At 38.8% G+C, this 27867-nt stretch overlaps 1 protein-coding gene across 1 annotated transcript in view; it reads right to left on the bottom strand.

The window, feature by feature from the left end:
* Positions 1-27867, bottom strand: part of LOC136863118 (sugar transporter SWEET1) — a 134013-nt gene that overhangs the window by 93494 nt on the left and 12652 nt on the right. Inside the window, exon 2 of the mRNA XM_067139460.2 lies at positions 16002-16079. Coding sequence (XP_066995561.1) covers positions 16002-16079 — 78 coding nt within the window. The remainder of the gene's footprint in view (positions 1-16001; positions 16080-27867) is intronic.

The raw sequence follows: 27867 nt of genomic DNA, 5'->3' as shown, positions 1-27867 counted from the left end.
AACTTTAAACGTTTATAGATGTGAAAATTGGTATTTAGAATCTTCTTTAAAAATAAGGAAACACGTTTTTTTTTGTTTTCAGAAAATCCCAATAGGAGGGGTGAAAAAGGGTGAAAATGGGGGGAAATGGGTTGAATGCCTTTAATCAGGATACCGGTACTTATATATCAGAAACTGAAGATATTACAGACCTCAAAATTGGTACTTTTGATCTCTTTTAAAAATAAAGAAACACGTATTTTTTTGTTTTTGGAAAATCCAATTAATGGGAGGGTGAAAAGGGGGTGAATTTTTAAAATGAGTGAATCTATATCTCGAAACTTTTAAAGTTTGCTGATGTAAAAATTGGTATTTAGAATCTTCATTAAAAATAAAGAAACACGTATTTTTTTGTTTTCGGAAAATCGCAATAGGAGGAGTGAAAAGGGGTGAAAATGGGTTGAATGCCTTTAATGAGGCTACTTATATCTCAGAAACTGAAGATATTACAGACCTGAAAATTGGTGTTTGGGATCTCCTTTAAAAATAAAGGGGCACTTATTTTTTTGTTTCTGGAAAACCCAATTAAGGGGGGTGAAAAGGGGGGTAATATTTTAAAATGAGTGTATCTATATCGCAAAACTTTTAAAGTTTATAGATGTAAAAATTGGTTTTTAGAATCTCCTTTAAAAATAAAGAAACACGTATTCTTTTGTTTTCGGAAAATCCCAATAGGAAGGGTGTAAAAGGGTGAAAAATGGGTTGAATGCCTTTAATGAGGCTACTTATATTTCAGAACCTGAAGATATTACAGACCTGAAAATTGGTATTTTGGATCTACTTTAAAAGTAATGAAACACGTATTTTTTCGTTTTTGGAAAATCCAAATGTTGGGGGGTGAAAAGGGGGGTGAATTTTTTAAAATGAGTGCGTCTACATCTTAAAACTTTAAAATTTACAGATGTAAAAATTGGTAATTAGAATCTCCTCTAAAAATAAAGGAACACGTATTTTTTTGTTTCCTGTAAATCCTAATAGGAGGCGTGTAAAAGGGGTAAAAAATGGGTTGAATGCCTTTAATGGGGATACATATATCTCAGAAACGAAAGATATTACAGAACTGAAAATTTGTGTATGGGATCTCCTTTAAAAATAAAGAAACACGTAATTCTTAGTTTTTGGGAAATCCAATTAATGGCGGTTAAACAGGAGTGACAAATTGGGGTGAATTTTTTGAAAGACTATATCTATAGAATATCTTGGAAACGTAAAATGTTACAGACGTAAAAGTGGGTGTTTGGAATCTCCTGTAAATGTAAATAAACATATGTGATTTGTTTTTGGAAACTCCACTTAAGGGGAACAAAAAAGGGTGAAATTTTAAAATGAGAATTTTTACAGTATATCTAAAAAAAACTTAACATGTTACAGAAGTGAAGGTATTTTTTATCTCTATTAAACATAAGGAAACGTGTGTTTTTAGTTTTCGGAAATACCACTTGGGTGGAGGGGGGTGGTAAAAGTCACTGAAAATGGTGTTGAATTCTTTTAATTAGGCTACTGATATCACAAAAATGAAGACGTTACAGACGTGAAATTTGATATTTGCAATCTGCTTTAAAAGTAAAGAAACACGTATTCTCGGAAAATCCAATGAAGTGGGGGGGGGGGGGGGAAGAATTGAAAAATTAATTGGCTTAATTGTATGAGAATACATACATCTAATAAAAACTAAAGTTGTTACAGACGTGAAAATTCGTATTTGGATCTCCTTTAAAAACAAAGAAAAGCGCGTTTTGGTGGGGAAGCCATCTTGGAGGGCGGGAGTGTAAAGGAGTTGAATTCCTTTCATGAGGACATAAATCAAAAACTGAAAGAAGTTAGAGTCGTGATAATTGGTATTTAGAAGATCCTTTACTATTAAAGAAACAAGTATTTTTTGCGGGAAAATTCACTTAAGTGGGGGGGGGGGGAGTAGTGTGAAATGAAGTGAAAAAAGTAAATTATTTTTATGGGGATACTTATAACTCAAAACTGAAGGTAATAGACGTGAACATTGGTGTTTGGAATCTCCCTTAAACATAAAGAAACAAGCATTCTTTTAATTTGGGGGGGGGGGGGGGGGGGCGGTAAATAAACTTAACGGCGGTAGGGTGTAGAAGTAGGTGAGAACAATTGATTTTAGCTGTTATTAATGTACTTATAAGGATCCTCCGTTGCTCAGGCGGCAGCGCGCCGGCCTCTCACAGCTGGGTTCCGTGGTTCAAATCCCGGTCACTCCATGTGACATTCGTGCTTGACAAAACGGTGGCGGGACAGGTTTTTCTTCGGATACTCCGGTTTTTCCTGTCATCAGCCATTCCAGCAACACATAATAGTAATAATAATAATAATAATAATAATAATAATATTCCGGACCGTCGTCAAATGTGCGGACCGCGCTGGAAACGGCTCCTGGACGGGTAATGACTAAGAATGCAGTCCGGCCGCGGGTTCAGTGCCGCCAAGGCACCCAATATGACACCACGCCGGATCTCCTGAAGGATTTTATCCATATTAAAAATGATTACAGGAAAAGATGGCAAAGATTTACGGACCCATCTGACAGGGAGGAATACCTGAGCCTAGCCCGGGAAGTACGAAATCGATTGCTGGAAAGGAAGATTGAAAAATGGGAGGAAACGTGCCGTAAAATAATAGAAAACCAGTCAGATCGGGAATTTTGGTGGATTCTCGCAGAAAACGGGTCAGATCGCGAATTTCGTCGGATTATATATCTAAAACAATAAGCATTCAATTATAAATTTCAGTATAATACCGTAGCGAAGCACGGGTATCTTGCTAGTATTAAATAAAAATGTGAAACAAGAAAGTAGACAACATTGTAAAGTTAAAACTAGAATACAAAGTTATTTGAAACATGGACAACACTAAATTAAAACATATGATGATAAAACAGATTAAAATAGATTAAAAATAAAAGTCAGTCTAAAACTATACTTCTGAAGCTAAAACTCGATCTTCATCCTTCTATGATGTGTGGTATTTTTATATTTTCAAGCATGTAAATCCAATGTAGTCACTACAGATCTTGCCCATAATTAAAATTTGTGTCCAAATGAATAAAATAGAGCATATTTTGTACAAACCACAGAACAGTGGGTTGTACTGAATAGGTAGAACAGTAAAAATACCTTTGTTATTTCTTATATGAATAACTTTCAATACAGAAAAAATCATGAGGATTATACCCTGTAATCTCTATGGATGTCAATCTCTTGATGTGAAATATTTTCCTGTAAATCACAATTATGTGGAACATCATTTTTTTTTTGCTTTACGTCACACTGACACCGATAGGTCTTATGGCGACGATGGGATAGGAAAGGCCTAGGAATGGGAAGGAAGCAGCCACGGCCTTCATTAAGATACAGAACCAGCATTTGCCTGGTGTGAAAATGGGAAACCACGGAAAACCATCTTCAGGACTGCCGACAGTGGGGTTCAAACCCACTATCTCCCAGATGCAAGCTCACAGCTGCGTGCCCCTAACTGCACGGCGAACTCACCTAGTAAACATCACGTTATGCACAATCTATTATTATGCCCGCATAATTAGTTCCTGTAGTAGGAACTTGAACTTAAGTAATCTCCTTATACGTCTGGCTGCATGGCTAAATGATTAGAATGAAATCACATCCTTGCAAGTGCTCCAAAGTTTCCAAACTTGATACGATGTATTTCGATTACTAAAAAGGTATTTGTTACAAGTAATTTGATTACTTTTATTCAGTATTACTTTCCAAATCTGCATGGACTTCAGGCCTCTGGGAAATTTATGGAAATTCTCAAACTTCCTCTTACCTTCCACTATTTTGTTTCTTTAATTTTGTTCCATTAGGTATCAGCCCTGTGTGGTTTTCATCAATGGCACTGCTTTCTAACGTTTTATCTTTTAACTGTTAATTCCACCGCAACATTGTTATCTATTTCTGTGTCTTCACATTGTACCACCAGTGTCTCTCTCACATTCAGAATTTTCATCAAAATAGTCTTTACATGTTTTCTCGCTCTCTTTTGGCTGTGTTCGTAACTCTCGAACTTCATCTTTCATCAGCTTTGTGCATACTCTTCTCTTGCTTCTTACAAGACTATATAGCCTTGTTTTGCTTCCCTCTACATCCCCTTCTATCTATCTTGTGAATTTCTCCCAGCTTTCCTCTTTTCTTCAGTTACTAAATATTTTTATGCATTTTTTAAATTTCTTGATACTTCCTTTTACATCCCTTTTTTTTTTAAATCTCTATTCCATTCCTGCCTTTATCTCTTCATTTCTCTCACAACTTCCTTCACTGTTTCTTTCCACTATGGTGTCTCCTTTCCTTTTACTCTTGCAGATGCTCTAACACGAGTGTTAGCAGCACAGCTTACAAATGTCTCTTTAAACTTCTTTAGTACTTTACCGATGTTAGTCCCTATATTCAATGAAGCTTTATCATTTGAGCTTTGTTCTCACTCATAATTTCTGATTCACTCCCTGATTTTCAAGAAAATATTGCAGTTCATTTACCACTATCCAACTTTTTAACCCATATTGTTTCAATTACAATTTGTTCCATGTCGCACCGACACAGGTAGGTCTTATGGTGACAATGGGGTAGGAAAGGGCTAGGAGTGGAAAGGAAGCATCCGTGGCCTTAATTAAGATACAGACCCAGCATCTGCCTGGTGTGAAAATGGGAAACCATGGAAAACCATCTTCAGGGCTGCCGAAAGTGGGGCTCGAACCAACTATCTCCCGGATGCAAGCTCACAGCTGCGCGCTCCCAACCGCATGGCTCTCGCCTGGTCCATATTGTTTCCTTCATAGTTTTCATCCCAGTAAATTTTAATATCTGACATATTACCACTCCCATTCCCTTTTACATCAACTAGGATTTAATAACATTTCTTGATCTCTCAACCCACATAAATTGTTAAAAAATGCCAAAAATTTCCCTTGTTCTTCCATATGTTTTCCCTTTTTTTTTCTTTTTTTTCTTTTTTAATGGTTCGCTTTGCATTGCACCGACACAAATAGGACTTATGGCGACAATGGGATAGTAAAAGGCTATGAGTGGGAAGTAAGTGGCTGAGGCCTTAATTAAGGTACAGCCCCAGCATTTGCCTTGTGTGAAAATGGGAAACCATCATCGCCACAAGACCTATCTGTGTCGGTGTGACGTAAAGCAACTAGCAAAAAAAAAAAAAAAAAAAAAAAAAAAAAAAAAAAAAAAAAAAAAAAAAAAAAACCACGGAAAACCATCTTCAGGGCTGCCAACAGTGGGGCTCGAACCAACTATTTCCCAATACAGGATATTGGCTGCACTTAAGTGACTGCAGCTACTGAGCTCAGTACAGTGGGGTTCGAAACCCCTATCTCCTAAATGCAAGCTCACAGCTGTGCACCCCTAACCGCACGGCCAACTCGCTCGGTACAGTTTTATTTGTAAAATATAAGTTTCACTCATTACTTCTTTCTTTACTGCAATGTTACTCAAATTATCAATAATAATAATAATAATAATAATAATAATAATAATAATAATAATAATAATAATATTATCTGTGTTTTGCATCGCACCAACTCCAATGGGTCTTACTGTGAAAATGGAATAGAACAGAGCTAGGAATAGGAAAGAAGCAACCATGTCCTTAAGGTACAGCTTCAGCATTTGCTTGGTGCGAAAATGGAAACAAGGGAAAACCATCGATACAGCTGCCAACAGAAGGGTTCAAGCCGAATGTCTCCTGAATGCTAACTAATAGCTACACGTGTCACACCGCATAGCCAACTTGTTCAGTTTAATATTAAAAACGTAATAATAATGTTATCGGTTTTATATTTTAGTAACTAATTTTGCAGTTTTCAAAATCAACAAGATGCTGGAATTTTGTTCTGCGGGAGTTCTTTACCAACATGAAGCTGATGTATTTGAACACCACTATGTAACACCAGACTGAGCCAAGATCGAACTGGCCAACTTGAGCTCAGCAGGCCAGCCCTCTATCATCTGAACTTCCCAGCTTGACTCACCCAAACTGAACAGAATTAATGGGCAGTGTTGTTATTTGGGTCATCAGTCCATACATTGTTTTGATACAGATCTCCATGCCACCCTATCCTGTGCTAACCTTTTCATTTCTACACAACTATTACATCCTACACCTACCCTAATCTGTTTGTCATATTCATACTTCAGTCTATAAGATGTGTCCTATTATTCTACCTCTTCATCAATTCAGGATTTCTTCGTTTGTGATTTGTTCCATCCATCTCACCTTCAGCATTCTTAATTCATATAGTTCTCAAAAAATAAATGGCAGCAAAACTGCACATCATATTTTTCTTCCTTTCAAATAGTGTCAGAATTGTGTCGTCTCAGCAGCAGTGTACATGTAATGGTGGCTGCGCGCGAACATAGACTGAACGACAGTGATTTATTTGTAGTGATATATGGCAATTCAGGATCAGATCTTGATGACAGTGATACTAATTATTACGTAGATATATCTCGTGCAAATAATTCTGAACGGCCTAAAATCTAAATAAACTCAATATCAGCCATACTTGGGCTGATGACCTAGATGTTAGACCCCTTTAAACATAAAGCACCATCATCAGCCATACTTTATTAGTTAAGGGTATACGTAGAACTTTAAACAAAATTAATGAAAACTTACTAATTTCAATCCACTGTTTCCATGGTAAGGTATCTATCAATAACAACATTTCTGTTTTTACAAATGTGAAGTAGAAAGCATAATCTCAAATATAATGAAATAAAAAAATTACTTGAGTCCGAATTCTGCATCTCTAGTCGCCTATCAATCAGTAGCATGCTCTTTACACCACTGAATGGAGCTATTAGCATTCATTGTTGTTGACGATGATGATGATGCTGCTTTTTGTTTAACCCCTTGACAAAGACCTCAAGACATCGTGTAAATATCCTTTTCTTCACATGCTGCCAACCTCCATGCAACCTCCCCTTAGGCCAAACTTCATTTTGTTCTAGCTTGTAAAGTTTTAATGTTGTCGAGATGAAAATGGTATATCTTTGAACGTGAAGATTTCTGCCTTCCTTGTATGTATGAATCAGCCCAAATCAGTGTTTCTTTTTTCCTTTCTAAAGTGTTTGAAATAGTCTGACCTCTTACTGCTTGAGAACATGTAGGCTTAAATTTCTGCTGCATTCTGGCACATGATTTTTCCTTATGTAGATTGATAGTATAAATCGCCATCTCTTCACTGATATGAATGCTGACATAATCTGGTGAGAATTCCTATAATTCTTTCAACGCCTTGAAACCTCTTACGACTCTTAATTACTTAAATTGCTGTCACTTTGAAATAAAATATTGTGTGGCGCAGGATAGCACAGTGCAGTTTGAATGAAAAGGAAGTAATTAAATTTTAATAAATCAGACGATAACAGCATTACATGAGACTGAACTGAGTAAAGTGAGAGTGAGTAATCTTTTAATTACTGCTCCCTGTTCTTCTGCTCAAAGTTCCCAAGGCAACGATTACCCTAGTTTTCATTGCATTGTGAATCCACCCAGGCAAATACCAGAACGTCACTTTCATTTCATAAAAAGTGTGGAAAGTCTTTTCACCATTACTACACTATAATATTCTTGTAACACTATAAAAGGTAAATATAAAGTTAATGAATGTAAAGTACATTCTTTTGAGCTTCTACTGCAGGGCCTCTCAAACGCCCAAAATCTCACGCGTGCAAACTGAGGCGCAGAGTTCCTGTGCACAGTGCATCGGTCCCACTTGGCTCGGCTCGGACCAACGATTCGTCTCTCGGCTAACCTTGGCTCGGATTTGGAGCGCTACGGAGCAAGCAAGAAAGAGGGAGACAGTGGAGTGAGCGAGCCAGGCATGAGGAAAGAGAGAGACAGCGCTATTGCTCCAAATCAAGGGGTGGGGGTCTGCACTCTGGTCAACCAAGTGAAGTCGTCTTTTGCACCATGCACAGCGCAATGCACTGGAGCATGCACCCTGAGAGGCTCTGCTCTACTGTAACAATTTGAAAATAAACAGAGCTAAACTGTTGTAACAGGAATTTTTAAAGGGATCGCTGCATTCTCTTAGTGCTCACATCTGAACCACCTCCATCCTCTGGGTAAAGCAGCACTTAAATGTTCCCCGTCGCTGAGGGGTTCAAGAGGCCTAACATCAAGGTCATCAGCTCCAGATTCACTGTTGAAATATGCAATTTATGGGTGGGTGACTGAACCTCGAACCCCAGTCCTTGTATCTCCCGGCGCACAATCATGATGCTAGCTGCACAATTAGTGGCACTGTGGGATTCACGGGTGATTGTATCATATGGTGTCCTGCAACTTTCCTGTATTACAATCATGCCTCCGACAGAAACTTGAGAAGGGCATAAATGATTCTAACCTGCTTCTCGTATATCACGCTAGACCATGTTATCTTCAGGTGATAGAGTGCTTCCTGATGTGGCAACTATAATAACCATTCCATGTCTGAAGTCACAAAACTTCCTTGTTTCACCCATTCTGCATGTATCTTGTAACAATGATTAACATTGAGCTCTCAGCCACTGATCATAGCAGCAACGGCAGTCTTAGAGACAGCTAGGCTCTAGTTTGTAACTACAGAGGTGTCTACATAATTTGATCAGATATGCTGAGCTGAGAAAGACATAAGAGAGGTAGAATTTAAGAATTACTGGTCTGCTTTTAGATGCAGGTCATGGAATTAACACATTAGCTGCCATAGAGGCCCAATCGGACCAGCATTTATGAAGAACTCCACTGGTCCTGTTGTCCCCTGCAGAAACATCTTAATGAGGTTTTACTGTAATGTCTTAGTGCAGTACCAAGGAACGATTAATTTTTATCAAAATCTGAAATCCTTGCGAGTGAAGCCGCGGGTAACAGATAGTCTTAAATGCTTATAATGACAAATTGTAAATATGCCGACCTGATTGGCACAGCAGTTATGAGCCCTCGTATTTCAACAATTTTTCTTCATATATGGTTTATTAGCAATATAAATACGTGATAAAATTAGAAATTAGAAGACACCACATTTGTCAAAATTACACTTAAAGTGGAGGATTAGTCAAAAGTAAGGTGGCAGCTAATGCATCAAAACAATGCCCTATAAAGCGAGAGTGTAGCTATTGCTACTGCACACCCCCTTGATTTTTGTCACTAATCTTTACTGCCTAGACAATCTCTCGCTATGACTACTGCACACCCCCTTGATTTTTGTCACAAATCTTTACTACCTCGACAATCATGGTTCGGAACAGAGAGTGTGCGTGTGTATGGGTAGGTCACAACGATGTGCTACCACCACAATGGACAAATACTGACATTTTGTTACCTTGAAAGTATTTAATTTGAGTATTGCCATTGCACACAGATTATTTCATATGATTACATGGAAAGTACAACAGGCAATACCGTCATATCATTATTGGTCCACCTTTTCAATACAAAATGAAAATTACATAGGGACTAGTTTCGACCTAGTAATAGGTCATCATCAGCCTGAAGTAAATTAAAGCGTAAATATCGAAGAAAAACAAACAATGTAAACACAAGTACAGTCTTTTTGAAGGTACATACCATGTGGGAATTTGAGTAGAGATATATTAAAAATAATAACTCTTCCAACTGACGAAGCACTGAGCGGAAGTTATGTAAAGTTCGGTGCGCCGTATATTATAAAAGACCACTGTGCACTAAATGATGTAATAAAGAAGAAGAGTAGGTTGAATGCTGGCTTCTTCTTAGCTGTTGTATATTCGAAGAAGATTACGTCGTATTTTATAAGGTATTGAAAGACGTCAAAATACAAGGATGTTGGAAAGGCTCTTCATTTTTTGGAACAAGGCAATTGTTGCGCGAGGAGGCTTAGGAAACCAGAGAAGCGCTATATTATGTTAAAAAATAGAGATCCTTAAAAAAGTTCCGTGCGTCGTATAAATTGTGGAAATGGAAATCGAAAAAACTTGGTTCTTAAGCGATAATGTTGTTCATTCAGAGATCAATTGAAAATAAAGAATCGTAACATTGTCTTCTCAAGATGTTTATAAAGTAGAATTAATAGACGATGTGAAGTATGATACTAGGAGAAAGCTCTTCTGCTTCTGGAATCTTGAAGGACGATGGATGTTTCACGAGGTGGAATAACATATATGGAGTTAAATAAAGGTGGATATAAATTCGCAGTTCAATGCGGACCATAAATTTGATTCTGAATAAAAGACAGTAAGATTTTTTTTTAAATTTTTTTTTATTAGCTGAAGAGAGAAACGGAGGTAGGTAAGGATCAAAGGAAAATTTATTTGAGGAGGTGAAGGAAGGAAAATAAAGGTATGAGTTTTTTTTTTTTTTTTTTTTTAAGGTGGGGCTGAGGGATGTGGGAATATGGAAGAATGATTAAGAAGAGTAGTAAAAATAGAATGAACAATCGGACCTTTAATATTAGGTTTTGATTGTCTGAAAAGTTGAATTAGCAGGTCAAAAAGAATGTTTGATTTATCGGAAATGTCATTGAGATTGAAATTGGGATTGAAATATTGGTCTAAATTTATAAAGCAATTCTCTGTTATGTTAAGGAGGGGTCCTTTATTCATAATTTTGAGAATTGTCATATCTTGTTTAATGTCGGTAAATTTATGATTATAATCATTCATGTGTTGACCAACTGCAGAAAATTTATTGTGTTTTTGGGCATTGACATGTTCAAGGTATCGTATTTTGTATTGAAAAGGTGGACCAATAATAATATATTATTTTACTCTATTGTAATCACAGTTCAATACAGATCTATCATTATGAAACTTATTTCTTTTAAATACCGTCATATACCTTCTACTTCTTCCTCCAGACCTTTTTACCAATTTATTGGGGTCGGCACTTGCATGGATTTAGCGCCCACCTCAGCTAAATTTAACTGTGGGCATTGTAAAGGCTGACATCAATAATTCAAATGGTACCTGTCACACTCAAACTCTATCACCTGAAGATAACATGGTCTAGCGTGATATACGACTCCAAATTTTGCATCTCCAGTCATCTACGGACTAGTGGCAGTGATCCTTACACCACCGAAATGAATGATTAGCATTTGCTGATGATACACTTCCTGTAGGTATTTACTATTGCATGTTTCTGTGGTGGTTGTTAGGGTGGCGTATTTTACACAAATTAAGAGTATTAAGACAAACACAAACAACAAGTCTCCCGAGCCAGAGGAATTAACCATATGCAGTTGAAATCCCCACCCCATCCAGGAAATGAACCAGGGGCTCTCAGAATATGCTGCCCACTCAAGATTATATAGAATATTTTTTTTTGCAACCGGCTTTACGTCGCACTGACACAGATAGGTCTTATGGCGATGATGTGATAGGAAAGGCCTAGGAAGTGGAAGGAAACAGCCGTAGCCTTAATTACGGTACAGCCCCAGCATTTGCCTGGTGTGAAAATGGGAATCAATCGAAAACCATTTTCAGGGCTGCCCAGAGTGGGGTTCGAATCCACTATCTTCCGGATGCAAGATCACAGCAGCGCGCCCCTAACCACACGGCCAACTCGCCCGGTCAGAATATTCTTAACTTATCTTAACACGTTCACTGCCACCTTAATTTAATGTATAAACTGCCTCAGGAGCCGACATATTTTTCTTTTCTTTCAATCAGTTAGAAGGTAGTAGATGGTAGATTTAACATTACAAGTGAATTTCTTACACATACACATGAAAAGTTGGAGAACGATATAATATCCTAGGTGCCAGTACATGCACATGTGCGTCATAGACATGTCTGTTATTAATACAGCATATTTACAGTGGATTGTAATAAATAATGTTACACTGTTATGCAATAATGGATCACAGCAAGAATACGAGTATCTTTCAGTAACTGTTTTTTGATGCAGTAGTAAATATTAGTGTAGTCTTTCGCATCATGTATAGCATACATACATACATACATACATACATACATACATACATACATACATTATCATTATAGACTGTTATGCCTTTCAGCGTTCAGTCTGCAAGCCTCTGAGAATTTACTAAAAGTCGCCACAATCCTCGATTTGCAACTAGCGCTGTGGCCTCATTTAGTTCTATACCTCTTATCTTTAAATCGTTAGAAACCGAGTCTAACCATCGTCGTCTTGGTCTCCCTCTACTTCTCTTACCCTCCATAGCAGAGTCCATTATTCTCCTAGGTAACCTATCCTCTTCCATTTGCCTCACATGACCCCACCACCGAAGCCGGTTTATGCGTACAGCTTCGTCCATCGAGTTCATTCCTAAATTAGCCTTTATCTCCTCATTCCGAGTACCATCCTGCCATTGTTCCCGGCTGTTTGTACCAGCAATCATTCTTGCTACTTTCATGACCGTTACTTCTAACTTATGAATAAGATATCCTGAGTCCACCCAGCTTTCGCTCTCGTAAAGCGAAGTTGGTCTGAAAACAGACCGATGTAAAGATAGTTTCGTCTGGGAGCCGACTTCCTTCTTACAGAATACTGCTGATCGCAACTGCAAGCTCACTGCATTAGCTTTACTACAACTTGATTCAATCTCACTTACTATATTACCATCCTGCGAGAAGACACAACCTAAATACTTGAAATTATCGACCTGATCTAGCTTTGTATCTCCAATCTGACATTCAATTCTGTTGAATTTCTTACCTACTGACATCAATTTAGTCTTCGAGAGGCTCATTTTCATACCATACTCATTGCACCTATTTTCAAGTTCCAAGATATTAGACCACAGGCTTTCGGCACAGTCTGCCATCAAGACCAAATCGTCAGCATAGGCCAAACTGCTTACTACATTTCCACCTAACTGAATCCCTACCTGCCATTTTATACCTTTCAGCAGATGATCCATGTAAACTATGAACAGCAAAGGTGAAAGATTACAGCCTTGTCTAACTCCTGTAAGTACCCTGAACCAAGAACTCATTCTACCATCAATTCTCACTGAAGCCCAATAGTCAACATAAATGCCTTTGGTTGATTTTAATAATCTATCTTTAATTCCACAGTCCCCCAGTATAGTGAATATCTTTTCCCTCGGTACCCTGTCATATGCTTTCTCTAGATCTACGAAACATAAACACAACTGCCTATTCCTCTCGTAGCATTTTTCAATTACCGGGCGCATACTGAAAATCTGATCCTGACAGCCTCTCTGTGGTCTGAAACCACACTGGTTTTCATCCAACTTCCTCTTAACGACTGATCGCACCCTCCCTTCTAAGATGCCAGTGAATACTTTGCCTGGTATACTAATCAATGAGATACCTCGATAGTTGTTGCAATCCTTCTTGTTCCCTTGCTTATAGATAGGTGCAATTACTGCTTTTGTCCAATCTGAAGGTACCTTACCAACACTCCATGCTAATTTTACTACTCTATGAAGCCAATTCATCCCTGCCTTCCCACTATACTTCACCATTTCAGGTCTAATTTCATCTACTGTATTCCTGCTGCTTTATGACAATGGAGTTTATTTACCATCCTTTCCACTTCCTCAAGCATAATTTCACCAACATCATTTTCCTCCTCCCCATGAGCTTGGCTGTTTGCAACACCACCAGGATGATTTCCTTTTACATTGAGAAGATGTTCAAAACATTCCCTCCACCTCTCCAGTGATTCCCTGGGATCTATTATGAGTTCACCTGAATTACTCAAAACACTGTTCATGTCCTTTTTCCCTCCCTTCCTAAGATTCTTTATTACTGTCCAGAAAGGTTTCCCAGCTGCTTGACCTAGCCTTTCCAGGTTATTACCAAAATTTTCCCATGACTTCTTTTTGGATTCAACAACTATTTGTTTCGCTCTGTTTCTTTCATCCACGTACAAATCCCTGTCTGCTTCGGCCCTTGATTGGAGCCATTTCTGATAAGCCTTCTTTTTACGTTTACAGGCTGCTCTCACTTCATCATTCCACCAAGATGTTTGCCTTTTCCCATCTTTACACACAGTTGTTCCTAGGCATTCCCTTGCTGCTTCTACTACAGCATCCCTTTGAGCCACTTTCTGTACCCTGAACCTGCTTACTATCCACTGTTTGAAACTTCTCACTAATCATATCCATGGAATTCTGTCTAATTTCCTCGTCCTGGAGATTGTCTACACTTATTTGTTTGCAGACAGATTTCACTTTCTCTACCCTAGGCCTGGAGATACTTAGTTCACTACAAATCAGATAGTGGTCTGTATCATCAAAAAATCCCCGGAAAACTCGTACATTCCTAACAGATTTCCTGAATCCGAAGTCGGTTAAGATATAGTCTATTATGGATCTGGTACCCCTAGCCTCCCATGTGTAGCGGTGAATAGCCTTATGCTTATGTATTCGTAACAGCTAAACCCATACTAGCACTTAAGTCCAGCAAACGCTTCCCATTCCCATTAGCTTCCATATCTTCCCCACATTTACCAATCACCCTTTCGTATCCTTCAGTTCTATTCCCAACCCTCGCATTGAAATCGCCCATTAGCACTATTCTATCCTTGCTGTTGACCCTGACCACGATGTCACTCAATGCTTCATAAAACTTGTCAACTTCATACTCATCTGCACCCTCACATGGTGAATACACGGACACAATTCTAGTCCTAATTCCTGCAACTGACAAATCTACCCACATCATTCACTCATTTACGTGCCTAACAGAAACTATGTTGCGTACAATGGTATTCCTGATAAAGAGCCCTACCCCAGACTGCCCTTCCCTTTCTAACACCCGTCAAGTACACTTTATAATTTCCTATCTCTTCCTCATTATCTCCCCTTACCCGAATATCACTTACTCCTAGCACATCCAGATGCATCCTCTTTGCTGACTCAGCCAGTTCTACCTTCTTTCTTCCATAAGCCCCATTAATATTGATAGCTCCCCATCGAATTCCATTTTGTTCGCCAAGTTGTTTCCAAGGAGTCCCTCGCCTGTCAAATGGGAATAGAACTCCATTACTCCCATAGGTCCGAGGCTTGCTTAAAATGTTCTGAGCTCGGTAAATTCATGAAGCAGGATGCTACCCTACTTGCACAGTCCAAGTGAGGATGTCTCCTTTAACAGGTTATGGACCACCGGTGAATTGTATAGTCCTAGCCGGCTGAGCACAAGGAGGGCCATGACTAAGAATATGTCCGAGATGCCCACTCCCATTCCATAGCAACTGGTATCCCGAATCTCAGGAACACTTACTAGGCCACTCAGCCGTTGCCCAAGGTTCACGAACTAGGACGTGACTACAGTAACCCACAAACATGAACCACTCATGTATAGCAGTAAAAACTAAAGCAAAACTCTAAGCAAAGTGCAGGATTTTCAGGAAACTGAGGACAATAATATGTAAATGGAATCGGATCTTTCCCCTTTTTTTCAGGGAACCGACGACAATAATTTGCAAATGGATTCAGTTCTTTTCACCTTTTTGTGGAAGAATTTACATTGCTCTCTCATTGACTTGCCTTTTGCATTTACATTTTATGTTGTGTTGTGGAATTTGAAGGACCAGTGGAATTGTCATTGCTACTCTCATCCATTATTACACCAGGTTTGAAAGCAACAGGTCACGAACTAAGAACGTGTACACGTAACTCAAACCTCAATCTGAATGCAGTTCCAAAAGAACAAAGCCCAATCACAGTGCCGATCAGTAAAGACAAGTAAAACTGGACCATTTACAATAACACACATGCGCAACAACGGCATGATGCACATGCCCATCAGGCGGCAGCCACCATGTTAATATGAATGCTATTGCTATGTCATATCGGAAGAAATTCAATAGTACACGATGCCAATACAGATTTTATCACTTCATGCAACTTATTAAAATCATTTGTCTGGACTACAGTAAAAGCAGATCACAGAAAAATACACACACCTAACAGTATATATTAGTCAACAAATACAACATTTTTAAAAAAAACTTACGATAGAAATCCAACAACAAACTGCAGAGAAGGCAGAGTACCAGTTGTACCAAGCTTTACAACTTTGGCAAAGGGCCAGCTGAAATGAGAAAGAAAACAACGTTCTGAAAGCTAAATAAAACAAGGATCAAGTATTATTTAATGATACAAATTTCAAAAGAGCATTATGAATTTCATGAACTATCCAGCAGGTGGACAAATTAATTAAAGATATAAAATTACCAGTCAAGTGGTACGGAAAACTTTTACCCAGGACTGATACTATTAAAACATTTTAAAAATAGGATCATCATAATATATATCTGCCAAAAACATTGCAGGCTCTTCTAAAGTAACAACAAACCTCACGAACAACTGCTGAATTTATAGGAGTGTTGTTCCTATGGTGGAGGAAATTAGCATAAAAGTCCTTGGATTTTGTCACTGAATAATTTTATACACAGACAGGTGCTATGGCAACAATGGGACAGGAAAGGGCTATGTGTGGGAAGGAAAAGGTCATGGCCTTAAGGAAGAGCCCCAGCATTTGCCTGTGTGAAAATCGGAAACCATGGAAAACCATTTTCAGGGCTGCCGACAGTGGGGTTCGAACCCATCTCCCGAATGCAAACTCACAGCTGTGCTTCCCAAACTGCACAGCCAACTCGCTCAGTGAACACCGAGTATAAATTACTGACAAATCATTTTGAAATTACTGGCTATTATTCTTTTAGAAACAGCAGACTACTTGAAAAATGAAATAACAGTATCTTTGGTGTCGATGATGATTGTTGTTTCAAGGGGCCTAAAACATCAAGGTCATTGGCCCCACACTATCTTTGGGTTAGAAATTTGTGAAAAGTCACCTTTATAGTTTCACAGAATAAACTAAAACCACTTAGTAATCAATCCCAACAAATTTCTAAGTGTTTAGTTGAAACACTGTTGTTTTTAATAACTCTAAATATTCTCTTGGGCATTGACTGGAGTTGGAGCGTGGAATGTTAGAAGTTTGAATCGTTGTGGTAGGTTAGAGAATCTGAAAAGGGACATGGATAGACTAAAGTTAGATGTAGTCGGTATAAGTGAAGTACGTTGGCAGGAAGAACAGGATTTTTGGTCAGGTGACTACTGAATCAACACAAAATCAAACGGGAAATGCAGGAGTTGGTTTAATAATGAATAAGAAAATAGCGCAGCGGGTAAGCTAAGAATTATTGTCGTCAAGATAGACACCAAACCACAATAATGCAGATCTATATACCTACTAGTTCAGCAGATGATGAGGAAATCGAAAGAATATATGAAGAGATAGAAGATTTGTAAAAGGTGACGAGAATCTAATTGTGATGGGAGACTGGAATGCAGTGGTAGGCCAAGGAAGAGAAGGTAATAATACACTAGTCAGTCACTAGTCAGCTGGTTGAATTCTGCACTGATCATAATTTAGTCCTTGCTATAATACTTGGTCCAAACACCACAAATGGTGGCTGTATACGTGGACGAGACCTGGAGACACTGGAAGGTATCAAACAGACTTCATTATGATTAGGCAGAGATTCAGAAACCAGGTGTTGGATTGCAAAACTTTCCCACGAGCAGATGTGGACTCTGACCACGACTTGTTGGTCATGAAATGCCATCTGATGTTGAAGAAAGGAAAGAATGCAAAAAGATGGGATCTAGACAAGTTGAAAGAAAAGAGTGTGAGGGATTGTTTCAAGGAACATGTTGCACAAGGGCTAAATGAAAAGGCTGAAGGAAACACAACAGAGGAAGAGTGGATAGTCATGAAAAATGAAGTCAATAGGGCTGCTGAAGAAATGCTAGGAAGGAAGAAAAGATCAACTAAGAATCAGTGGATAACTCAGGAGATACTAGACCTGATTGACGAACGACGAAAATACAAGAATGCTAGAAATGAAGAGGGCATAAAAGAATACAGGCGGCTAAAGAATCAAGTGGACAGAAAGTGCAAGGTAGCTAAGGAAGAATGGCTGAAGGAGAAGTGCAAGGATGTCGAAGGTTGTATGGTCCTGGGAAAGGTAGATGCTGCATACAGGAAAATCAAGGAAACCTTTGGAGAAAGCAAATCTAGGTGTATGAATATTAAGAGTTCAGGTGGAAAGCCACTTCTAGGGAAAGAAGACAAAGCAGAAAGATGGCAGGAGCATATCCAACAGTTGTATCAAGGTAAAGATGTGTATAATTTGGTTCTGGAACATGAAGAGGCTGTTGATGCTGATGAAATGGGATACCCAATTTTGAGGTCAGAGTTTGACAGAGCTGTGAGTGACCTAAATAGGAACAAGGCACGTGGAATTGATGACATTCCCTCTGAATTACTGACTGCCTTAGGAGAAACCAGCATGGCAAGGTTATTCCATTTAGTCTGTAAGATGTATGAGACAGGGGAAGTCCCATCCGATTATTGGCAGAATGTTGTTATACCTATTCCGAAAAAAGCCGGTGCTGACAGGTGTGAAAACTACCGCACCATTAGTTTAGTATCTCATGCCTGCAAAATGTTAACACGTATTATTTACAGAAGAATGGAAAAACAAGTTGAAGCTGAGTTGGGAGAAGTTCAATTTGGCTTCAGAAGAAATGCAGGAACACGTGAAGCAATCCCGACTTTACGTCTGATCTTAGAGGATCGAATCAAGAAGGACAAGCCCACGTACATGGCATTCGTAGATCTAGAAAAGGCATTCAATAATGTTGATTGGACCAAGCTATTTAAGATTCTGAAGATGATTGGGATCAGATACCGAGAACGAATAATTACCTACAATCTGTATAAAAATCAGTCTGCAGTGATAAGAATTGAGGGTTTTGAAAAAGAAGCAGCAATCCAAAAAGGAGTGAGGCAAGGCTGCAGTTTGTCCCCCCTCCTTTTCAATGTTTACATAGAATAGGCAGTAAAGGAAATCAAAGAGGAATTTGGAAAGGGAATCACAATCCAAGGAGAGGAAATCAAAACCTTAAGATTTGCCGATGATATTGTTATTTTATCTGAGACTGCAGAAGATCTAGAGAAGCTGCTGAATGGTATGGACAAAGTCTTGGATAAGGAGTACAAGATGAAAATAAATAAGTCCAAAACAAAAGTAATGGAGTGCAGTCGAACGAAGGCTGGTGATGCAGGGAATATTAGATTAGGAAATGAAGTCTTAAAGGAGGTAGATGAATATTGTTACTTGGGTAGTAAAATAACTAATGATGGCAGAAGTAAGGAGGACATAAAATGCAGACTAGCACAAACAAGGGAGAGCTTTCTTAAGAAAAGAAATTTGCTCACTTCAAACATTGATATAGGAATTAGAAAGATGTTTTTGAAGACTTTCGTGTGGAGCGTGGCATTGTATGGAAGTGAAACATGGACGATAACTAGCTCAGAAAAAAAAGAGAATAGAAGCTTTTGAAATGTGGTGTTACAGAAGAACGCTACAGGTGAGATGGATAGATTGAATCACGAATGAAGAGATACTGAATCGAATTGGTGAGAGGAGATCGATGTGGGTAATTTTGACGAGAAGAAGAGATAGAATGATAGGACACATCTTAAGGCACCCAGGCCTTCTTCAGTTGGTTTTTGAAGAAAGTGTAGGTGGTAAGAACGGTAGGGATAGACCAAGGTATGAATATGACAGGCAGATTAGAGCAGATGTAGGATGCAGTAGTTACGTAGAAATAAAAAGGTTGGCACAGGATAGGGTGACGTGGATAGCTGCATCAAACCAGTCTACGGACTGATGACTCAAACACACACAATGTTATGGAGTATTTGCTTGTTGTTTTTTTAAAAGAAGTAAAATTCATCGGCAGAAATACTACTACATAATAATATCAATGAAGGGGAATTGTCACAGAACACCTGCAGCCCGGTCTGTATCACAAGAAGCCCTTTCGACAACAATTGCGAGGTATCCAGGCAAGTGTACATCCTATCTACAGTTATTCACAAATTATGCAGGGTTATTCAGCTAAGATGTCCGCCCCAAATAATTCGTGAACAGTTTAAGATACTAAAATTCTGTTTACACTTTCGTTAATGGTATTAAGGGGTTCATAGTTGAACAGGCAGTACTTTTCCAGCCATTTGACAAAATTTATTGGCTCACATGTTTCCATATGAGAATGCAATAACTGCTGATGAAATACTTTCAAATTTACACTCGTAGTTACTGGGACATCGCACAGATCGCAGCACAGGATAATTAGTCTCGAGATCTGTGGTGTCAGTCTCAAGTGAGAGCGTTGCCCATCACTAATACAATACACTACAGACGTTAAAAACCACACCACAGTCCCAGAGCTGCAATCCAGTTAAACACATAAGGAAAGAACTTGAAAATCATATGAGGAAACATCACAACAGGTTCAAAGCACCTCTGAATGGCATTCTTTTGCAAGAATGGGAAAATATCACCTCAGGCATAAAAAAAAAAGTACGTCCTTTTGATGCCCAAGGTACTTTCTGCAGTTATTCTAAGAAAAGGTCATAATCCTATAACAAAGTATTGAATTTCTCGTAAAACTCATGTTCCAATACTTTTATCAAGTAGAAATAGTTTAGTTTATAAATATCCACGTACAAAAGTCGAACAAATATAAATGGGATTTTTGTTCCTGAACATCAACAGTTGGTAGGACTGGCTCCGCGCTTCTGCTATGCTTAGGCAGCACCGTTAGGACTGAGGAGAGCCTGCTGTTGGATATTTCCTGCCGTTTCGTCAGTTAACTATCATGATGTCAGAGCAACAGGTGCATCCCTCCACTGCGCAATGCATAATTATAAAATTTCTTGCTCGTGAAGAAGTTACAGAGGCGGAAATTTGCCAAAGATTGACTGCACAGTTCAGTCATCAAACATTGTCATGGACGCGTGTGTGTAAGGAGCAGCAGAGGAAAGGGGAGGCAGCACCAGTGAAAGCCAAGACTCAACTGTTAGCTGTCAAGATACTTGCAACTATTTTTTTCGATCGGCGAGGCATTTTGCTGATTGACTTTTTGCATGAGCGACGCACAATCAATACTGCTTACTACTGCGAGCTGTTGAACGAGGTGAGGGTTGCATATTGCCGCAAAAGACGAGACCAACCGATTCGACAATACGCGGCCCCATACTGCAGCTGTCTCCAACTACAGGAAATGCCCTGGACTACACTTGATCATCCTTCTTACAACCCAGACTTATTGCCCTGCAATTTCCATTTGTTCGGACTGCTTAAAGAAGGTTTAGGACGGCAATGATTTGAAGATGATGAGTGTGGAAGACTTCGTGCGCAACTGGCTGGTGACACAAGCCTGTTCTTTTTACGATTAGGGCATCAAAAAGCTGCCCATAATCAGGGACAAATGCATTTCCAAAGCAGGAAACTATGTGGAAAAATAAATTGTAATTGCCTTGTATTTTTCAATAAATGAATTGATATAAAAAATAAAATTCCGTTTATATTTGATCCCCCCTCGTATAAGGAATAAGGTTTATGTTTAACAAGAACTGGTAGTCAGTATATTAACTAAATTTGTCGCACACTTTCTATTTCTTTCAGTTTGCTATTAACGAATTTATACCAATGTAACCTGCCGTCCTCAGTCTGTTCCAATACTTATGACCATTCCTGTATGTTTAATAATTATAATTTATTATAATGTGTGCATTTAAACTGCGCTCTGAACTTTGCCGCATCATACTTACAGTCATTCGACTGCATAGCATGAGGGACATTTATATGCAACAAACAAATATATCTGAAATTTCAAGATTTTTCACTAAAACGCACTTGTATAAGAGTTTTATGACATCATATGTCTGGCTTTTCATAACTTTGTATGTGCAGTAGATCTGGCATCAGTACGCTCCACTTAACGCTTTCTGTCTTTTAAGGTAGTGACGCGCAATAGATGGATTTTTCTACAGTCGGTGATTGATTAATACTAGAGTTGGGCAGTCTAAGACAGGGTTTCGAGATTTCCTGAGACTAGCGCAGGCACTGTTTCTCGCGAGAAATTTAGAGAGATCTCGAGAGCGTTGTCCCCGCATTGTGTGGCAAGCAGTGTGTCATAGGCCTACAGGTAGACTGAGCTGAATGTTGTTTGTGCCGAGTATGCAAATAGGTGTTATATTGTTATCATGCCTATGCTGGTGAGATGTAGGGTTTACAGTGCATTCTTGGGCGAGAATAAATTTGTTACTTTCATTGACCTGTATGTCTCAGTCTCATCCTTGGCTTTGACAATATGAAAGTGACTGAGGTATGAGCAATGCTAGTAATACCATTCCTTATGCAGCCAGTCCCTGTTATGAATGGTGTGAAAATGTTGCTCATAGGGTCAGTTGGTGCATGCGTTTCAGTGGGCTTGGCAGACTGATATATATTAGCAACTTTTGGCTCGGTGAGGAAAGCAACCAGAAACTACATCACTCCTCATTTCCCTAGTACGCCTCTTCAGTGACACCTAGGCTATTTATGACAGCTGTTGGTGGAGCTGTGGAGGATCAAACCAGCCTTCGGGCTGAATACCCTACAACACATCATTATCAGACCCCACGTTCAATATCATATGATTGCTTGTATTTACCGATATTTTAGTGATGAAGGAAATAATTCCTTATGATGTTAGAGTATTTGCATCGTAATTAGGTGCTTTGGTATATGCCGCTACAATGCATAACCAAATCTAATTGTACGTGACAACTTTAAGACGATGTCCGAAACGCAATGTAAGTTGTGGATGTCGGTTATTTTGAAGAGAAGTCACATAGCACAGCCCGATGTGTTGCTTATTCAAAAGAAGTAAAATACATCAGCAGAAATACATCTGGGAAGATCAGGCATTTAAAAACACATACACAATGTCCAGAGAAATGTCAAGTTTCCCTGACCTACTAAAGAAAAATTTCCCTGACTCACGAAAACAGAGTGTCAAGTTAATTAGCCAATCAGCAAGGAACAAAGAAGGAAATTCCAGCCTCCGCCATTTCCATAGCTGGCCTCATTCTCTCTCCACTTCCTTTTTTTCAATTATTTATGGAAAAACAATTACATTGATGGGCACTTTATATATATATATGTAAAAACAAATTGTTTAAAGGTAACATGTAGGCCTACATACATATCCCACGTCGTTCCATCTATACGATGGGTCAGCGAATATAGCACCTCCACCAACTTCTATCTTTGTACTTTTTTCTTTCTTCAATGTTTTCCCAGTCCCCTCCTCGTTGCTGAATGTCATTTTTCACCATGTCTGTATATCACATTCTTGGCCGCCCTCTTGGTCTTGAATATTTTACCTGCAGATCATACATTTTTCTGGGTATGCGATCAGGATCCATCCTTCACATATGACCATACCATTTGAGTCTAGGCAGAGTTATGTTATCCTGCATTCTGCCAACCTGAGCCATGTCCCTGATGTTCTCATTATGAATTTTATCTCATTTGTTTTGCCAACCATAGCTCGGACGAATCTCATTTCAGCTGCCTGAATCCTTGCTTCATCCTTTTTCCTCATGGTCCAGGTCTCACTCCCACATGTCAAAACTGGCATGTAATAAGTCAGATAAATTGCTCGCTTGTATTTCAATGGTACTTTTGGGTTCCATATTAAGTCTCGGACAACTCTATAGAGTGTTCCTCCAGTTGAATACTGCTGGTAAGTTCCTCTTCAATGGAGCCTGTTGCTGATATCATGCTTCCCAGATATTTGAATTTGTTGGACATCTTGAGTTGTTTACCCTCTATTTAATGTAACCTTCAGGTTGACTATTTCTCTGCATAACCAACTTAATTTTTTCCTGACTGAATCTTAGACCATACCCTTTAGCTGTTACTGTCCATGCATTGAATTGATTCTGAAGTTCCTCTCTGGAATCTCCCCATATACAGATGTCATCATATAAATTCTCAATTCATTTATTATGTCATTTTGATTCCACTGTTTCTCAGCACTTCCCAGACTTTGTCCCTGCTTAAAGCATCAAAGGTCTTTTTGATATCCAGGAAGGCCAGCCAAAGGCCCTTATTATGTTCATAATACTTCTCCATTAGCTGACGCAGTCCAAATATTAGATCAACTGTTGATCTGCCTTTCCAAAATCCGTACTGTTTCTCTGATAACTTTAATTCTACCAATGATCTTATTTTCCTTTCTAAAATTCTTTCATACAGCTTTCCCACTTGGGAAGTTAATGTATTGGAACATTTCTTCCTGTCACCTTTCTTAAAAAGTGGAATGATGATATCTCTTTTCCAATCTGCTGGTATCTGCCCAGCGGCCGTGGCCTTAATTAAGGTACAGCCCCAGCATTTGCCTGGTCTTTCACATTTAACAGCTTATCAAAATAATTCTTCCATTCTTCTCTGATATCTCTGCATCTCTGTCATCTGTAATGAGATACCCACCATCACTAGTCAGATAATTAGTCTGTTCTCTGTCCCTCCTCCTATTCTTCATCATTCCATACAACATTTTTCTGTTGCCATCTACATCTTCATTAAGTTTTTTTTTTTCTAGTTGTTTTACATCTTACCGACACAGATAGGTCTTACAGCGACGATGGGACAGGAAAGGGCTAGGAGTGGGAAGGAAGCGGCCGTGGCCTTAAGGTACAGCCCCAGCATTTGCCTGGTGTGAAAATGGGAAACCACGGAAAACCATTTTCAGGGCTGCTGACAGCGGGGTTCGAACCTACTATCTCCCGAATACTGGCCACACTTAAGCGACTGCAGCTATCGAGCTCGGTTTCATTTAGTTTATCACTCCATTCATTCAACCATTTTTCTCTTTCTGCTCTGACAACCTGCTTCAATTCTTTTTTCGCCAACTTATAAGAGTTCTTTGTCCTTATCTGTTCGACTTTTGAAATACTTTCTGTAGCCATTGTTCTTTTTAAGGACTATGTCTCTTGTTTTATCATTCCACCATGGTGTCTCTTTCAATTTCCTTTTGCCATTTGTTCTTCCACATGTCTCCTCTGTTGTCTTGACCAAGCATTCCTTGAAACTTTTCCATTCTCTTTCAACTGTTCCAGTGTCTGTTTTTGGTATTCGCTGCTGGATTTCCCCCCCCCCCCCCCCTTAATATTCTGTGGCCTTCTCTTTATCCTTCAATTTCCATACCTTTAATTTCTTGTCCTGGATGATTATAATTTCCTTTAACTTTTAAAACCTGAAATAACTAACAAGGAGCCTATGATCACTGTCAAGAGAGACACTTGGGATCACTTTCACATCCAGCAATATTTCTTGTATATGTTTATCTACCATAATATAATCAATGATGGACTCCTGTTGCCCATTCCATCCATATCTGGTGATTTTGTGACTTTTCTGTTTGTGATACCAGGTGTAACCAATAAAAATGTTATTTCTCAGACAGAAATCTAGGAGTCTGCTTCCCCCAGTGTTCCTTGGTCCCCATCCATGTGTGCCCATGATGCTCTCATAACCTTGCCTATCAGACCCTACTTGGGCATTCATGTCACCAATAACAATGGTTCTTTCACCTCTAACTTGCTCTTCCACGGATTCTTCACATAGGTCTTTCTCTGAACTATCACAACTTACTTGCGGAGCATAGCACTGAATGATACTCATGTTCTGTCAGATTTGAAGTTTATTACATGCTGTTTCATTGAATGGTGTCCGGCTCCATGGCTAAATGGTTAGCATGCTGGCCTTTGGTCACAGGGGCCCCAGGTTCGATTCCCGGCAGGGTCGGGAATTTTAAACTTAATTGGTTAATTTCGCTGGCACGGGGGCTGGGTGTATGTGCCGTCTTTATCATCATTTTATCACCACGACGCACAGGTCGCCTACAGGAGTCAAATCAAAAGACCTGCATCTGTCGAGCCGAACTTGTCCTCAGACACTCCCGGCACTAAAAGCCATACGCCATTCCATTTCCATTGAATGGTCCATTATAACACTCCATTCTTAACTAAACTTCCTCCTGACCAATATAGATGGTAACCTCCTCAGAGTTCTTTTGACCCTTGTCCCTTCCACTTGGTTTCACTCAGTCCTAGTACATTTATATTCCTCATTTTCATCAAATCAATACACTCTTCTCTTTTCCCTGTCAAAGTGATGATATTCAGAGTTGCTAGTCTGATCGTGGTCATTGTCTTGTAGATTTTAGTTCTCTTGCTGGAACATCAAGCGTTGAGCTGTCATTAATATCAGTACCAGGAGAACTTGCATCATTATTGGGCTTGCTTAACACTCCAAGGCTTTGTTTGGTTTTGAAAGCAATTAAAATTTCTCTCTTCCACTGACTTGCTAGGCATAACATTTCAGAGGATTTTCTGTGAGGGGTTGTCTCCCTTAGCCTTCGACAGTCCCCTGCCTCACTGCAAGGCAACAGCTGACGAGTTTATATGTCATTTCCTACACAAAGGTCTCATCTAACCTTCTTAGGGAAAACTCCTCCAATCTAGTTCGTCAGGTTTGGTATCGGCCGCCCAACCCTCGGCTAGACAGTTGCAGGTAAGTACCATCTGCTGTCATATACGGTAGCAGAGTTTTTCCTGACCTGACACCTGAACATGTAGGCCTATCATATACCATTATTTTATCATTTCCAAGGAACAAAGTACAACTAACTTATTAACAGAGTAATTTAAATATGAAAATTAAATTATTTTACCACAGCAATCTAATACTATTTCATGTGGGTTTAAAGTACTCTTGAGACCAAAAGTAATTAACTTTTGTTTCTAATGTAGGTGAATATAATGAATTCCAATTAGTCTAGTCCTATACTCAAAACAGTTTTCAAATTTGAAGACAAATCAGTAATAGGCACCATAGGTTTCTGACTTTGAAATCTTCTGAGGAAAGGTTCAGCATTTAGCAAAATACTTCTAAATGCATTTAATTTTGCCTTAAGTAGGATTCTTCACAGATTCTGTAATGTACTGAAGTTTATTTTTTTTCTCAGTGTACTCTTTCACAGATTTGTCAATGTGATCACATATTTTAAGAGGTTGATCAACACAGCATCCATCTCCCAACCATCTTATTGCAGTGAACTTGTATGGAAATGTGGTGCTTGTGTTATGTCTGCAGCCTATATTGAGCAAATCGAGCAGGGCTATCTTTAAAAAGATTGCGCAGAGATCTGAAAAAATTAAAAAGGTCCCAGTCACTTTTGGAGATCCCAGTTTTCGTTGCTCAATTCACTGTATGCAAACTGCATATGCCTATACCAAGAAAGATTTGGCCTTGGGGTTTAGCACTTGCAAATGATTTTACAGTTTTTTAATAAAACTCCAAATGATTTTACAGTTTTTTAATAAAACTGAGGTTAGCATTCGGCCCATCCATTGAGACATGCAAAATATTGCCTAAAGGTAAGGACAGTCCATGTATAAACCCATCTAATAAGTGCCCGGCCTAAAAATATACTATTCCAATACCTTGTTGCAACTTTTGAAGATTTACATCCGTAAACCTTACACACAAGTCCATGTGTCCTCTTTGGATAAATTCGTCTAATAACACTACAATAAATTTGAACTTTTCCCCCATAACATTAATAAAATAGCCTGATCTTAAATAATTTGCATGTGCTGAACACAAAAATGACACTGAAAAGTTCATAACACGTCACTTTTTGTGTTATAGAATTAACTTGATACATTGAATAAATCGGGAGTTTTGATCTATTAAAAATTACTTTGTTCTCATTTTTCTATGAACTTTTTCAAGAGTAGCTTAGATATAATAGAACTGGTATATTAATAACTAACCAGCTATTAAGACTTATAACAACTACTCTTCATGGAATAAAGTAGAGAAAAATACCTTATTTTCTCTCTTATGTGAACTGGAATCTTCCCTTTGTAAAAACCAGCAATAATCGCCCATCATTGG

Source organism: Anabrus simplex, chromosome 2 (assembly GCF_040414725.1).
Source record: "Anabrus simplex isolate iqAnaSimp1 chromosome 2, ASM4041472v1, whole genome shotgun sequence".
In the NCBI taxonomy this organism is placed as follows: Eukaryota; Metazoa; Arthropoda; class Insecta; order Orthoptera; family Tettigoniidae; genus Anabrus; species Anabrus simplex.
Note: the sequence above shows the minus strand (reverse complement) of the source record. Positions and strands in the feature narration are given on the sequence as shown.